Source organism: Oncorhynchus clarkii, chromosome 18 (assembly GCF_045791955.1).
Source record: "Oncorhynchus clarkii lewisi isolate Uvic-CL-2024 chromosome 18, UVic_Ocla_1.0, whole genome shotgun sequence".
In the NCBI taxonomy this organism is placed as follows: Eukaryota; Metazoa; Chordata; class Actinopteri; order Salmoniformes; family Salmonidae; genus Oncorhynchus; species Oncorhynchus clarkii.
This window is the reverse complement of record NC_092164.1, coordinates 49,895,802-49,908,675: the sequence shown is the minus strand read 5'-3', so window position 1 is coordinate 49,908,675 and position 12,874 is coordinate 49,895,802. Positions and strand designations below refer to the sequence as shown.

General features: G+C 42.8%; 1 protein-coding gene across 1 annotated transcript; it reads left to right on the top strand.

Moving 5' to 3' along the window:
- Nucleotides 1-2,942: 2,942 nt before the first annotated feature.
- LOC139372696 (mediator of RNA polymerase II transcription subunit 10) lies at nt 2,943-5,385 on the top strand. Its single transcript, XM_071112483.1, has 4 exons — nt 2,943-3,215; nt 3,569-3,652; nt 4,263-4,365; nt 4,630-5,385. Exons 1-4 carry the CDS (start codon nt 3,094-3,096, stop codon nt 4,723-4,725), a joined length of 405 nt encoding a protein of 134 aa, XP_070968584.1. The 5' UTR covers nt 2,943-3,093; the 3' UTR covers nt 4,726-5,385.
- The last annotated feature ends 7,489 nt before the right edge of the window (nt 5,386-12,874 follow it).

The window sequence follows — 12,874 nt, the reverse complement described above, 5'->3', positions numbered from 1 at the left end:
GTGACAAGGTAGGAGGGTATACAGAATATAGCCCTATTTGGTAAAAGACCAAGTCCATATTATGGCAAGAACAGCTCAAATAAGCAATGAGAAAAAACAGTCCGTTACTTTAAGACATCAAGGTCATTCAATACGGAACATTTCAAGAACTTTGACAGTTTCTTCAAGTGCTGTCCAAAAACCATCAAGCGCTATGATGAAACTGGCTCTCATGAAGACTGCCACAGGAATGAAAGACCCAGAGTTACTTCTGCTGCAGAGGATACGTTCATTAGAGTTACCAGCCTCAGAAATTGCAGCCCAAATAAATGCTTCACAGAGTTCAAGTAACAGACACATCTCAACATAAACTGTTCAGAGAAGATTGTGAATCAGGTCTTCATGGTCCAATTACTGCAAAGAAACAACAACTAAATGACGCCAATAATAAGAAGAGACTTGCTTCGGCCAAGAAACACGAGCAATGGACATTAGACCAGTGGACATTTGAGATGGTTTGGGATTAGTTGGACCGCAGAGTGAAGGAAAAGCAGCCAACAAGTGCCCAGCATATTAGGGAACTCCTTCACCTTCCAGGTGAATCTGGTTGAGAGAATGCCAAGAGTGTGCAAAGCAGTCATCATGGTTACGACATGATTCCATACGTGTTTTTTCATAGTTTTGATGTATTCACTATTATTCTACAATGTAGAAAATAGTAAAAATAAAGAAAAATGCTTGAATGAGTAGGTGTTCTTAAACTTTGGACCGGTAGTGTATGTTGGGTGAATTCAGAAAAACGGGGACACTTTTTGCATCTCCTTTTTCTGTAACCTCTTTCGACATATATCCAAGATACAGTATTAGCCCAACACATGATACATTGACATGTCTGAAATCCTCAACTGAGTCTAAACCATTTGTTCAGTTTACATTTGGTAGACTGGGACAGCAGGTTAGATAAATTGGGACAACATTGTTAAAGTCCTAATTGTACCCCAATGACAATTCAATTCAATGTTGTATGATTAGGAAACGTCTGAGGATTTCAGAAATGTATCATGTGTTGGGCTAATATGTTGGGCATACAGTATGTGTACAAAACATTAAGAACACCTTCCTAGCATTGAGTTGCCCTCCCTCAGAACAGCCTCAATTCGTCGGGACATGGACTCTATAAGGTGTTGAAAATATTCCACAGGGATGCTGGCCCATATTGACTCCAATGCTTCCCACAGTTGTATCAAGTCGGCTGGTGGTCCTTTGGGTGGTGGACCATTCTTGATACACAAGGGAAATTGTTGAGTGTGAAAAATCCAGCAGTGTTGCAGTTCTTGACACAAACCTAGGCAACAGGATAGATAATAAACAGTAGCATCAGCATATGTGATCTGTCAAAAGTGTTAGTGCAAAAAGTGTCAATGCAGATAGTCAGGGTAGCTATTGCTTAACTATTTAACTAACTATTTAGCAGTCTAATGGCTTGGGCGTAGAAGCTGTTCAGGGTCCTGTTGGTTTCAGACTTGGTGCATTGGTACGGCTTGCATGTGCGTTAGCAGAGAGAACAGTCTATGGCTTGGGTGGCTGGAGTCTGACAATTTTTAGGACCTTCCTCTGACACAACCTGGGATAGAGGTCCTGGATGGCTGGGAACTCGGTCCCGGGGATGTACGCACTACCCTCTGTAGTGCCTTGTGTCGGATGCCAAGCATTTGCCATACCAAGCGAGGATGCAGCCAGTCAAAATGCTGTCAATGGTGCAGCTGTAGACCTTTTTGAGGATCAGAGGGCCCATGACAAATCTTTTCAGCCTCCCGAGGGGCTGAATATGTTCTGTGCATTAACCATTTTTTAAAGTTAATGTGTTCTGGCTTCCTAGATGGGGTGACATGTTGAAACTCATGAAAAACCGTCATGTGAAACCTTAAAAATAAAGCTTTCATTCTATCAGTTATAATTCAACAATCTCGCTTTTGGTGTTAAAATTAGTAGTTATTGGTAGTGTTTTAAAATATAATAACTAGTCATGTAAACAGTTGTTATATTTTATGAAATCAGATTTATAGCACTGTTCCACTTCCCCTGAATGGTGTTTGAATAGTGGGACAGGGACCTTTTCAGCTATAAAAATGCACAAAATGGACCTTTAATAAATGCAAATGCATTTTCCTTCATTAGATGTTGTATAATACACTGACATATGTTGTTTTAGTTGTTCATAACATCTCTGAAGCGATTTATTTGCTATATAGCAAATAAACAGCATAGGATGACGGTGGAAGGAATTAGAGGGAAATAATAAGATAGGAAAGAAAGGAAGCACATGATGTTCAATAAAGGGGGATAGAAAAGAGGCTACATTCATGAAAGGGGGCAGAATTTTGGGAAAGTAGAGGTGTTTCAGGATCAAGTAAAAGTTGTGCAGACTCCTTTAGTTAGATTTTCACCAAGAGCCTGGAAGGTCCCCAAATCAATTTTCCAAAGGCATGGAGAGGGTTTTGTAAAAAGGTTATTGTCACATATTTGTAAAAAACAAGTTTGTTATCGGATCGTTATCTACAAGCTTCTACAAAGTCTTATTGATGAATTCATAACAAGTGTGAGGTGAAGTGGGACACTAGGGTAAGGTTATTTATTATATTACAAAGTAGCATTCAACCAGCTGTCCTAAGTAGCCTACAAAGTATTTTACTATATTTTGTATGTTTTATTGCTTTATTGCACTGCTTTTATGAATTGAAAACATTTATAAAACACTGTCCATCAAATATAAACACATACCTTCAAATTACCTGTATTAAAAATGCATGGTGATGATGATACATTGTAACAATCAATGTTACGAGTTATAAGACCTTGTACAAACAGCAAGTTGCAACAATGTGTCTCTGACTATTTCAGAGCACGACGCTTTGCAGCAATCTGGAGCGGCATACGGCAGGCTGTCGCTACGGCAACTACACATTCGCCAATGATTGGTTCTTACCCTTCGGAAAAGCAGTGCAGCGCTATGGGAGTCTGGATAGCGACTGAAATTGTGATGAATTGATAAAAGGCTTTGTTTGTCTTTTTACATTTCATGTTTATGAGAACTGAAGACATTTGGTTTGAGACATGGCTGAGAAATTTGATAACCTCGAGGAGCATCTCGAAAAGTTTGTTGAAAATATTCGACAAATGGGAATCATCGTTAGCGACTTCCAACCTAGCAGTCAAACAGGACTCAACCAAAAACTGTAAGTTTTGCCAGTTGGCTAGCTAGCTAGGTGTTTCTAGTATTACTAGCCATCATAGCTAGCCACTTAAATATGTGACTGCCAACTCCCCGTTATCAATACACCACAGTTGTGTAAAAAAGGCAAACTGGTTAGTCAATGCTAACTAGCTTCCACATAGCGAGCTAGCTAGCTAGTACAGTCAATAAATGTTATAGACACACAGCATGGTATAAAATACTTAACATATATTAATGACCTGATTTAATTGCTGACTATCAGTCATGTTGAGGTAGTTAGTTGTATGGTAGTTGTAGATTTTGCCTGCTAACGTTAGTTGTTGAAATGTCTATCCTTGATTCTGTGCCTTTCAGAAACTACATGATCACGGGACTGCAGGACATTGAGAAATGTCGCCAGCAGCTACACGAGATCAACGTTCCTCTCGAGGCATTTGAGTGAGTAGATGTACCTACCAACTTGTACATACACCTGCCATTTCTAGCTCTAGTTTGTGAGCCTCGGAAGCCCAGGCTTCTCATGTAACTTCTGAAAGCCTGGGAAAGTTCACCTCATGAATAAGATACAAATGGGTGGAGAGTACGGTGGAGTCGAGATGGAAAGTAGTTATGCGCCATTTCAAACCAATCACATAGTTTGTATGGGTGACACTGGAGCAGGAAACAGATTGTTTCTGAAAATAAATCTGGCTTGCATCAGGCGAGCATGCATTCATACGATACTCAACAAATGCTGCATAAGCTATAAGACTTTGTCTGACAGGGTATGAAAAGGGACACAGACAAAACAAGGAATTGCCTCTCTTGAGGGGAAACTGAGTAGTAATTTATTTGCAGAGCCAGTCAAATGCGAGTGTTGGATGCCAGCGCTCCCATTCAAATAGTCGAGTCAACGAGATGAGATTTGTAACGATGGCTACTCAAGACTGTGGTGAGCTTAATAGAAGGAAAGTCACCCTTATACCAGCCCTTTCTCACCCTCAGACCTCCACTTGGCCACAAACCCTCAGCCTAACTAAACCAATGTTTTGTAATGTTATGTTGTCAGATACATAGACCAGGGTCGTAACCCCCAGCTGTACACTAAGGAGTGTCTGGAAAGGGCCCTGGCCAAGAACGAGCAGGTTAAAGGCAAGATTGACACCATGACGGTAAGTGGGAGTAGATTCAAGCCTAATAAAGACATGGAAATAGATTCAAGAAGTTACTTAATGACAAGTAGTCATGGTTACACTTTACTCAAAGTCGGTTGGTATAATGCCTTAGGATTATAATGGATTGTAAGACTTGTCATAAGAATATATAATCCTCTTATATTGTCTTATTACCATTAAGGCCATAATGGTTCTTACTAAATAACAGTAAATAAACTTTAGCTTCAAACTCTGACCCCTCTGTTCTGTTTCTGGTTGCAGAAGTTTAAGAGCCTGCTGATCTCTGAGCTGGGCAAGGTTTTTCCAGAGGAGATGACCAAGTACAAGGCTATCCATGGAGATGACCCCCCATCATAGTGACCCCAGAACTTTAACCCTGACCCCTAACCCCCTACTCAAAGCCACAGTGAGGTTTCACAGGGCAGGATCGATGAGTCAGCCAGATGACGTGTATTCATATTCAGGGTTTATTAATGGGAAAGTGTGTTGTTGACATTGAGAAATCACCTAGTCTGAGATGAGACAGCTGTAGAGGTAGTTGGAGGAGAAATTCTTTGATGTGGGGAGAGTAATGTGGCAGGAATTTTCCATGGAAGGGTACAAAATATTGTGGACAAAAAAAAAAAATCACAAATGAGCTGAGGATTGGATAGTAAGAACTGGCAGCCAAGAACCTATTGCCTTTTTGACTATCTTTTTGTTGTACTGGAAATGTCATTTACTCAGAATGTGATATCTGGCTTACTGTTTCCTCCTGCTGTGTGAGATCTCACCTAGAACATGTATATAATGTTTCTACTTATACAGAACCTTTTTTGTAAAGACTAAAGATCATTGTACAACACTGAAGATCTGGACTGGGACTCTGTTTTGTATCAAGTTCAAGTATCTAAATGTATCTTGTACATGATCAACAAACTAGATCAGGGGTTTACAACACACATTTTGTGTTTTGATTGAATCTTGTTTGTTTTGCTTTTTGTTTTATATTGCGAATAAATGGTCTTGTGATTGGAAGATTAGTGTGGTATTTACTCCCATGTTAGCGCCTTGTAGACTACAATTCATAAGCAGGAACTTGATTTATAACAGGTATAAGTGGTAAAGGCCTCAATAATGTCCCATTCTTTCACCCAAAGGTCAATCACTATGGACATTACATTATAAGAGCTTGTGTTCAGTGGGTATTAAAGAAAGAAATGGAAGAAAATATTTTTAACCAACAGATATTCAATGTTTTTTTTACCCACATACCAATAGGTGCCCTTCTTTGCGAGGCATTGGAAAACCTCTTTGGTCTTTGTGGTTGAATCTGTTAGAAATGCACTGCTTGACTGAGGGATCTTACAGATAATAGTATGTGTGAGGTACAGAAATGAGGTAGTCATTCAAAAATCATGTTGAACTATTATTGCACACACGGTGAGTCCATGCAACTTATTATGTGACTTAAGCACATTTTTACTCCTGAGCTTATTTAGGCTTGCCATAACAAAGGGGTTGAATACTTATTGACTCAAAACATTTCAGCTTTAAATTTTGAATTAATAAAAAAACAAACACATGAATCCACTTTGACGTTATGGGGTATTGTGTGTAAACCAGTGACACAATCTCAATTGAATCAATTTTCAATTCAGGCTGTAACAACAAAATGTGGATAATGTCAAGTGGTGTGAATACTTTCTGAAGGCACTGCAGGTATCGACTTCTCAGCCGATGAGGCTGCCATCAACCTTCACGATGCCCTGAGGTCGCAGTTGATTAATTCCACTTAGGTTCTCCACAATGCAGGTGTGTGTGCTCCTGGATGACTGGTTGCTTAGTAATTGGTGCGTTAATGACAGAGCCCTCAGTGCTCTTTAGTGACGCACAGACGTGACAATGCAACCTGTCCTCAGGGGAAACAGGTGACGTCATATGTGTGTGCAGGGTACAGGTGGCTGATGTCATCAAACAGACACTATTCTCAGTGCTTTTTTTTCTCATCTCTCTTCCTCCCCTACTTGTCTTTGTCCTTTACTTGTACTGTGCTGTCAACATCTTATCTCCTCTTCCGATGTATTTTCATCACCTGCTAACCTCTCCCATTTCTCAATGAGTTTTGAAGGAATTGTCAGTGACAATGCATCATAGGTCAGGGGTAGACCTTTCAGTCGCCAGCAACACAGGGAAAGGCTTTTGATGTAAATGTACTTTGGATGTTTTTGTTCAGTTTATTGTTATTCACTTTTTATTCGGTTTGCGTACGTAGATGAAAATGGCTGTGGCATTTCTCTAGCTGAATGTGTGTGTGTATGAGAATTACTTCTTGTGAGGTACGTTTGACTTCCTCCCTCTGTTTCCCTCGTCCTCCTCATGTGCTCTCAGGCTAGTCGCCTCCAACGCGAACATCCTCGGTCGTTACCTAGGTTACCTACCTTCTACCTTCTCTATTTTATGATGGCCACATTCTTTTTATTTGATTTTTTTTTTTGTCTTCAGAATTCCTCCCAGGAGTGAGACAGAAAGAGAGGGGGAATGTGGGGTTTCTTGATTGAAATAGTCTTGCTGCTAGAGGTGGATCCTCTTGCTCTTTGTTATATGCAGTTCCTGGCCTTGAGTAGTGTTTATGACACTGAATGCTATCTAGTTCAATGAGGGTACTGGAAAAAAATAATTTTAGTTCCTAACAGTTACTTTTATTAGTTAAAGTGATGTCGTATTCCTATTGTAAACTATAGATGGTACATTTATGAAGTTGTGTACATTAATGCAACATAATTAACATAGTTAAGGCTCTGTCCTGTGTAGCCCAGTTGGTAGAGCATGGCACTTGCAGTGCAGGGTTGTGGGTTCAATTCCCACAGGGGTCCAGTACGAAGAAAATGTCATTTCACAAGTGTAAGTCACTTACGCAACAGCAATCTCTTCCTTGATAAGGGTCAGAAAACAGTCCTTCTGTCGCTCCTGTTACTATGGTAACACCCCTCCCCGGTCCCTGGCTAGATGCAGAGACAATTGCCCATGCCATGTGTGTGTTTAATTGCATATTAAGTGAGAAGGCAGTAGGTGTGTGTTTGTTATTCATATTAGAGCCCTAGAGGACAATAAAGGCAGCCAATAGAATCCGCTTTGATGAGACCGACACACACACACACACACACACCAGCCTTAGAACAGAAGGTCGTCAGGTCACCAGAGAGGCATTGACGATCTCTAGGATCACTTTACTTATTCAGTTACCTGTAGTAGAGACGGATAGAATGACTGTTACCTAGTACGTCTATGGTTCCTCTAGGTCCATTTACACACTAGTTGTTAACATGAATCACCAAGGAAAAAGACACCTCTACCCTGGCACCATTCTGAAATATCCCTGCTTAGAGGAGATGGAGATGAGAGAGAAATACTCAGAGAGAGAGAAGAGGAGAGGGGGAGAAACATTCAGAGAGAGAGAAGAGGAGAGGGGGGAGAAACATTCAGAGAGAGAGGAGAGGGGGAGAAACATTCAGAGAGAGAGAAGAGGAGAGATGAGAAATAGAGGGTGATTGAGAGAGGAGATAGATGGTTGAGAGAGAAATGAGAGGAGAGATGAGAAATAGAGGGTGATTGAGAGGGGAGATAGATGGTTCAGAGAGAAATGAGAGGAGACAGATGAGAAAAAGAGTGAAATAGAGGGGGATTGAGAGAGAAAGGAGAGAAGAGAGATGGGAAAGAGGGAAATAGATGGGGATTGAGAGAGACAGAGTCGAGAGAAAGGGGGAGAGAGATACTACGCCCAGGGGTGTAGTATTGTCCAGTGAGGAGGATGGGACACTAAATGTTAAATGAAACCTATAAATTACCAGTTAGTTGTCTGCACACCCAGACTCCACTGATAAATCACATTACTGAGTAGGAGAAAGTGACTGATTGCACTTTTATTGTTACAAATGGTACTAATACATGGAAGGATATCTTTATTTCAGGATTATGCCTGCTCTATCAGTATTTCTAACCATTTTTTCTCTCCTCCACTCCTCTCCTCTCTCTCCTTGACATCCCTCTCTCCCTCCCCCATCGCTCTCTCCACCCTGCCCAAGAGTCCCCATTTAATCTACAATCAGAGAGATTTGCTAAGGAGCAGTGTGTGCAGGGTGAACCAGAGGGAGCAGGAGGAGGGGAGAGACAGACAGACAGACAGACAGACAGAGAGGGAGGGAGAGAGGGAGAGATAGACAGACAGACAGAAGGAGAGATTGTAAAATGAGAGAGAAAGAGAATGTATAAAAGGATTCTATAATTTCCCCCCGGTTTAATTATCTACCTTTGTAGACAGCTCTGCTCTCTCCCTATCAGTGTTAAGTGTGTGTGTGTGTGTGCAAGCGTGTGTGTAGGTGTTAGGACACTGCTCCCCGTCTCAGCATTAAGTGTGCCTTAATAACACTGAATTATAATCCCTCCATAACACACACAACCCCCCTACACACACACACACACACACACACACACACACACACACACACACACACACACACACACACACACACACACACACACACACACACACACACACACACACACACAGACACTACTGGATGAATGGAGGGAATAGATCACTTTCATGTTTCTCCAGCACTTTGTGTTGTTGTGATCAGTTATGTCATTACAATCATTTTGATGATGTATATGTAATCATGTATCTGTATTATGTCTGGGAAAAGTGGCAGGTATGCATAAATTGAAGTCTAGGTTAATTCCACAAGCTTAAATAACGGCTGTGAATGATACCAACAATGATTCTCACATTCTATTCATTATTTTGTCTTCAGACATTTAGCCACAGGCTGTTTTGACCTGACGCTGAGGGAATTTGGGAATGTGGTTGTACACTGAGTAAGCATACCAAACATTAGGAACACCTTCCTAATATTGAGTTGAACCCCCTCCTACCTTTTGCCCTCAATTTATTGGGGCACTGACTCTTATTGGCCCGTGATACACGTCAGTATTCCATGTCCATCCATGTCTGAGGTTGGGAGATGATGTAGAAAACGCCCACTAGGGGCAACAGTGAGCGATGTTACCTTCAAGTAGGTTTCGGTTTTGTTAGTGCGTTGAGGACGGGGATGGCGGATGGACGTAAGCATCTGATTCCAAAGGTTGCAAGTTCAAATCCAACAATAGAGAGTTGTTTTCTATACTTTTGTTTTAAGCCTATTTCAAACCTTAACCCTTTCCTTAACCATTCAGAGTTGATGCCGAACCTTCAAAATTCAGTTAATGCCTTAACTTAACCTTAAACACTTCAAAATTTGACGTTTGGAACAACTTTGAAATATGACGTTTGGAACAACTTTGAAATATGACGTTTGAGAAACATGACTGAACATCTCATTTTGACGTGAGACTGTGAGAGATGGCAGGGACTCCACAAGGTGTCGAAAGCATTCCACAGGGATGCTGGCCCATGTTGACTCCAATGCTTCCCGCAGTTGTGTCAAATTGGCCGGATGTCCTTTGGATGGTTGAGCGTGAAAAACCCAGCAGTGTTGAATTTCTTGACACAATCCAATGCGGGATCATAGCTTTCACCTGGATTCACCTGGTCAGTCTATGTCATGGAAATAGCAGGTGTTCTTAATGATTTGTATACTCAGTGTATGTGGTTCCTTTTGGGGAAAAAGGCCTCTGCTTTGCTCTGTAGGCGACCTCCCCAGGAACAGAAGGGGTGAGTAGAGATGTGTCCCAAATGGATGAATAAAATGTACATTTGTCTCCTCTATAGTCAGCTGTTAGCCCCGCTCACTATTGTCCTCCGAGACAACACACACACACACACACACACACACACACACACACACACACACACACACACACACACACACACACACACACACACACAGAGTCAGGCCTCATGAAACTGCCCACCACACACAGGCTTTGTCTAGCCATGTGGCCCACACTGCTGTGCTCATATGTGGTCCTTGGTAGGGACATCGCACGCACGCTCAAACTCACACACACACCCCACAGACTGCAACACACAGGCACATGCATGCACATTTCGCCATGAGCCAACCCTCTCCCAAAGAGCCAGGAGAAGGAAAGACAGGACAGAGAGAGAGGGAGAGGGGAGAGACCACTGTTGTCTGGGGTGTGTGCTAGCAGTAAGGTTGGGGTTGGATGTAGGCCACTAAGAGTGGGAGGTGGGGTGAGGGTCAGGCAAGTGTTCAGGGACGTCACACACCTCGTCATCGGCTGTTAGAGACCAAGGACGGCCGGGGTGGGGGCATGTAGAATGTGTATAGGTCATGTCAGGGTTGTGTGTGTGTGTGAGGGGGAGGTTGACCCCCTGGTATAATGGGGTTGTGATGGCCATATTGTTTCCGGCTCGTGCTGAGGTCTGGCCCTGTCAGCAGATGTGGTGTTACACACAACATAATGAATCACTGTCTGCTGTGTGTGTGTATGGCTAGATGGGTGTCTGTTGATGTCCATTTGTGATGTCAGTTATATGTGTGTAAGCAGTTTTTGATGATGAAGTGTGTGTGTGTGACTCACTAAGATCAGTTAATATCCCCCTAGGGACTGATGGGGTATAACAGGGACCAACAGTCTAATTTAAATCATAGCTATGGGGCTATTGTGACCCCATCTTTATAACACACACACACACACACACACACACACACACACACACACACACACACACACACACACACACACACACACACACACACACACACACACACACAAATGCTCATAAAAGGCACGGGAGGGTCATTACTAGTCTGCAACACTCTTTTCTCCCCCTCCCTCCCTCCTCCCCCTCCTCCTCTTCTCTCTACCCCTCCCCCCTCCTCCTCTTCTCTCTCCTCCTCTCTCCCTCTCCCCATCTCCTCCCCCAGTCATTATCTCTTTATCAACCATTTACCATGTAGGTGCCACCACCACACCTTCAGTCACTAATAACACACATATTGTATCTGTGCTAGTTTCCACCACCACACCTTCAGTCACTAATAACACACATTACTGTATCTGTGCTAGTTTCCACCACCACACCTTCAGTCACTAATAACACACATTACTGTATCTGTGCTAGTTGCCACCACCAAGCCTTCATAAAGGTTTATATGTGTGACATATGTAGGGATACTTGGCAAAACGCACATCACTACTGTGCACTGGTGATGGAACATTGAAAAGGGCATGAAAACAAACAGCTAGCTGACAAAGGATTGACCTTTTAGGAGCAGGATTCTTTTTGTCGTCTCATGGTGGACATACTGTAGAGATAGAAATCCACTCTTAGTGAAACAGATGCTGTCCCCATAGGAGAACCGCTTGAAGTACCCTTTTTGGTTCCAGGTAGAACCATTTTAGTTACAGGTAAACCTCTTTGGGTTACATGTAGAATCCTTTCCACAGAGGGTTCTACCTGGAACCAAAAAAGGGTCTCCTATGGTGACGAAGGAAAGCTTCTGAAACCTTTTTTCTAAGAAGTTACATTTGAACCTTTTTATGTAACTTCTGGTCTATTTTGGGAGATTGGTGAGATACAATAGACTACCATCTAGTCACTGCAATGCCCACTCACGATTCCAACCCACGCAGGGCTGTATACTGGAGTTGTGATACAATATATACTACTCAAACCTATTTTTACAGAAGATGATGAAAAAGGTGTCCACATGCTTGATGTCAAACCCACATACCTTATCGGCCTACATGTTCTTCTTATGTCTCATTCTCCTACATATACATATCTCCCTTCCTCTCTCTACCTAGCTCCCATCTCTCTCTCTACCTAGCTCCCATCTCTCTCTCTCTCTCTCCCTTCTCTCTCTCTCTCTACCTAGCTCCCATCTCTCTCTCTCTCTCCCTTCCCTCTCTCTCTACCTAGCTCCAATCTCTCTCTCTCTCTCCCTTCCTTCTCTCTCTCCCTTCCCTCTCTCTCTACCTCGCTCCCTTCCCTCTCTCTCTACCTAGCTCCCATCTCTCTCTCTCCCTTCCCTTTCTCTCTACCTAGCTCCCATTTCTCTACCTTCTCTCTCTCTCTCCCTTCCTCTTTCTCTCTCCCTTCCTCTCTCTCTCTCCCTTCTCTCTCTCTCTCTATCTCTCTCTCTCTCTCTCTCTCTCTACCTAGTTCCCATCTCTCTCTCGCTCTCTCTCTCTCTCTTCCTTCCCTCTCTCTCTCTACCTCGCTCCCATCTCTCTCTCTCTCTCTCCCTTCCCCCTCTCTCTACCTAGCTCCCATCTCTCTACTTTCCCTCTCTCTCTCTCTCTCTCCCTTCCACTCTCTACCTAGCTCCCGTCTCTCTCTCTCTCTTCCTCTCTCTCTCCTTTCTCTCTCGCTCTACCTAGCTCCAATCTCTCTCTACCTAGCTCCCATCTCTCTCTCCCTTCCTCTCTCTCTCTCCCTTCCCTCTCTCTCTACCTAGCTCCCATCTCTCTCTCTCGCTCTCTCTCTCTCTCCCTCTCTCTCTTCCTCTCTCTCTCCCTTCCTCTCTCTCTACTTAGCTCCTGTCTGTCTCTCTTT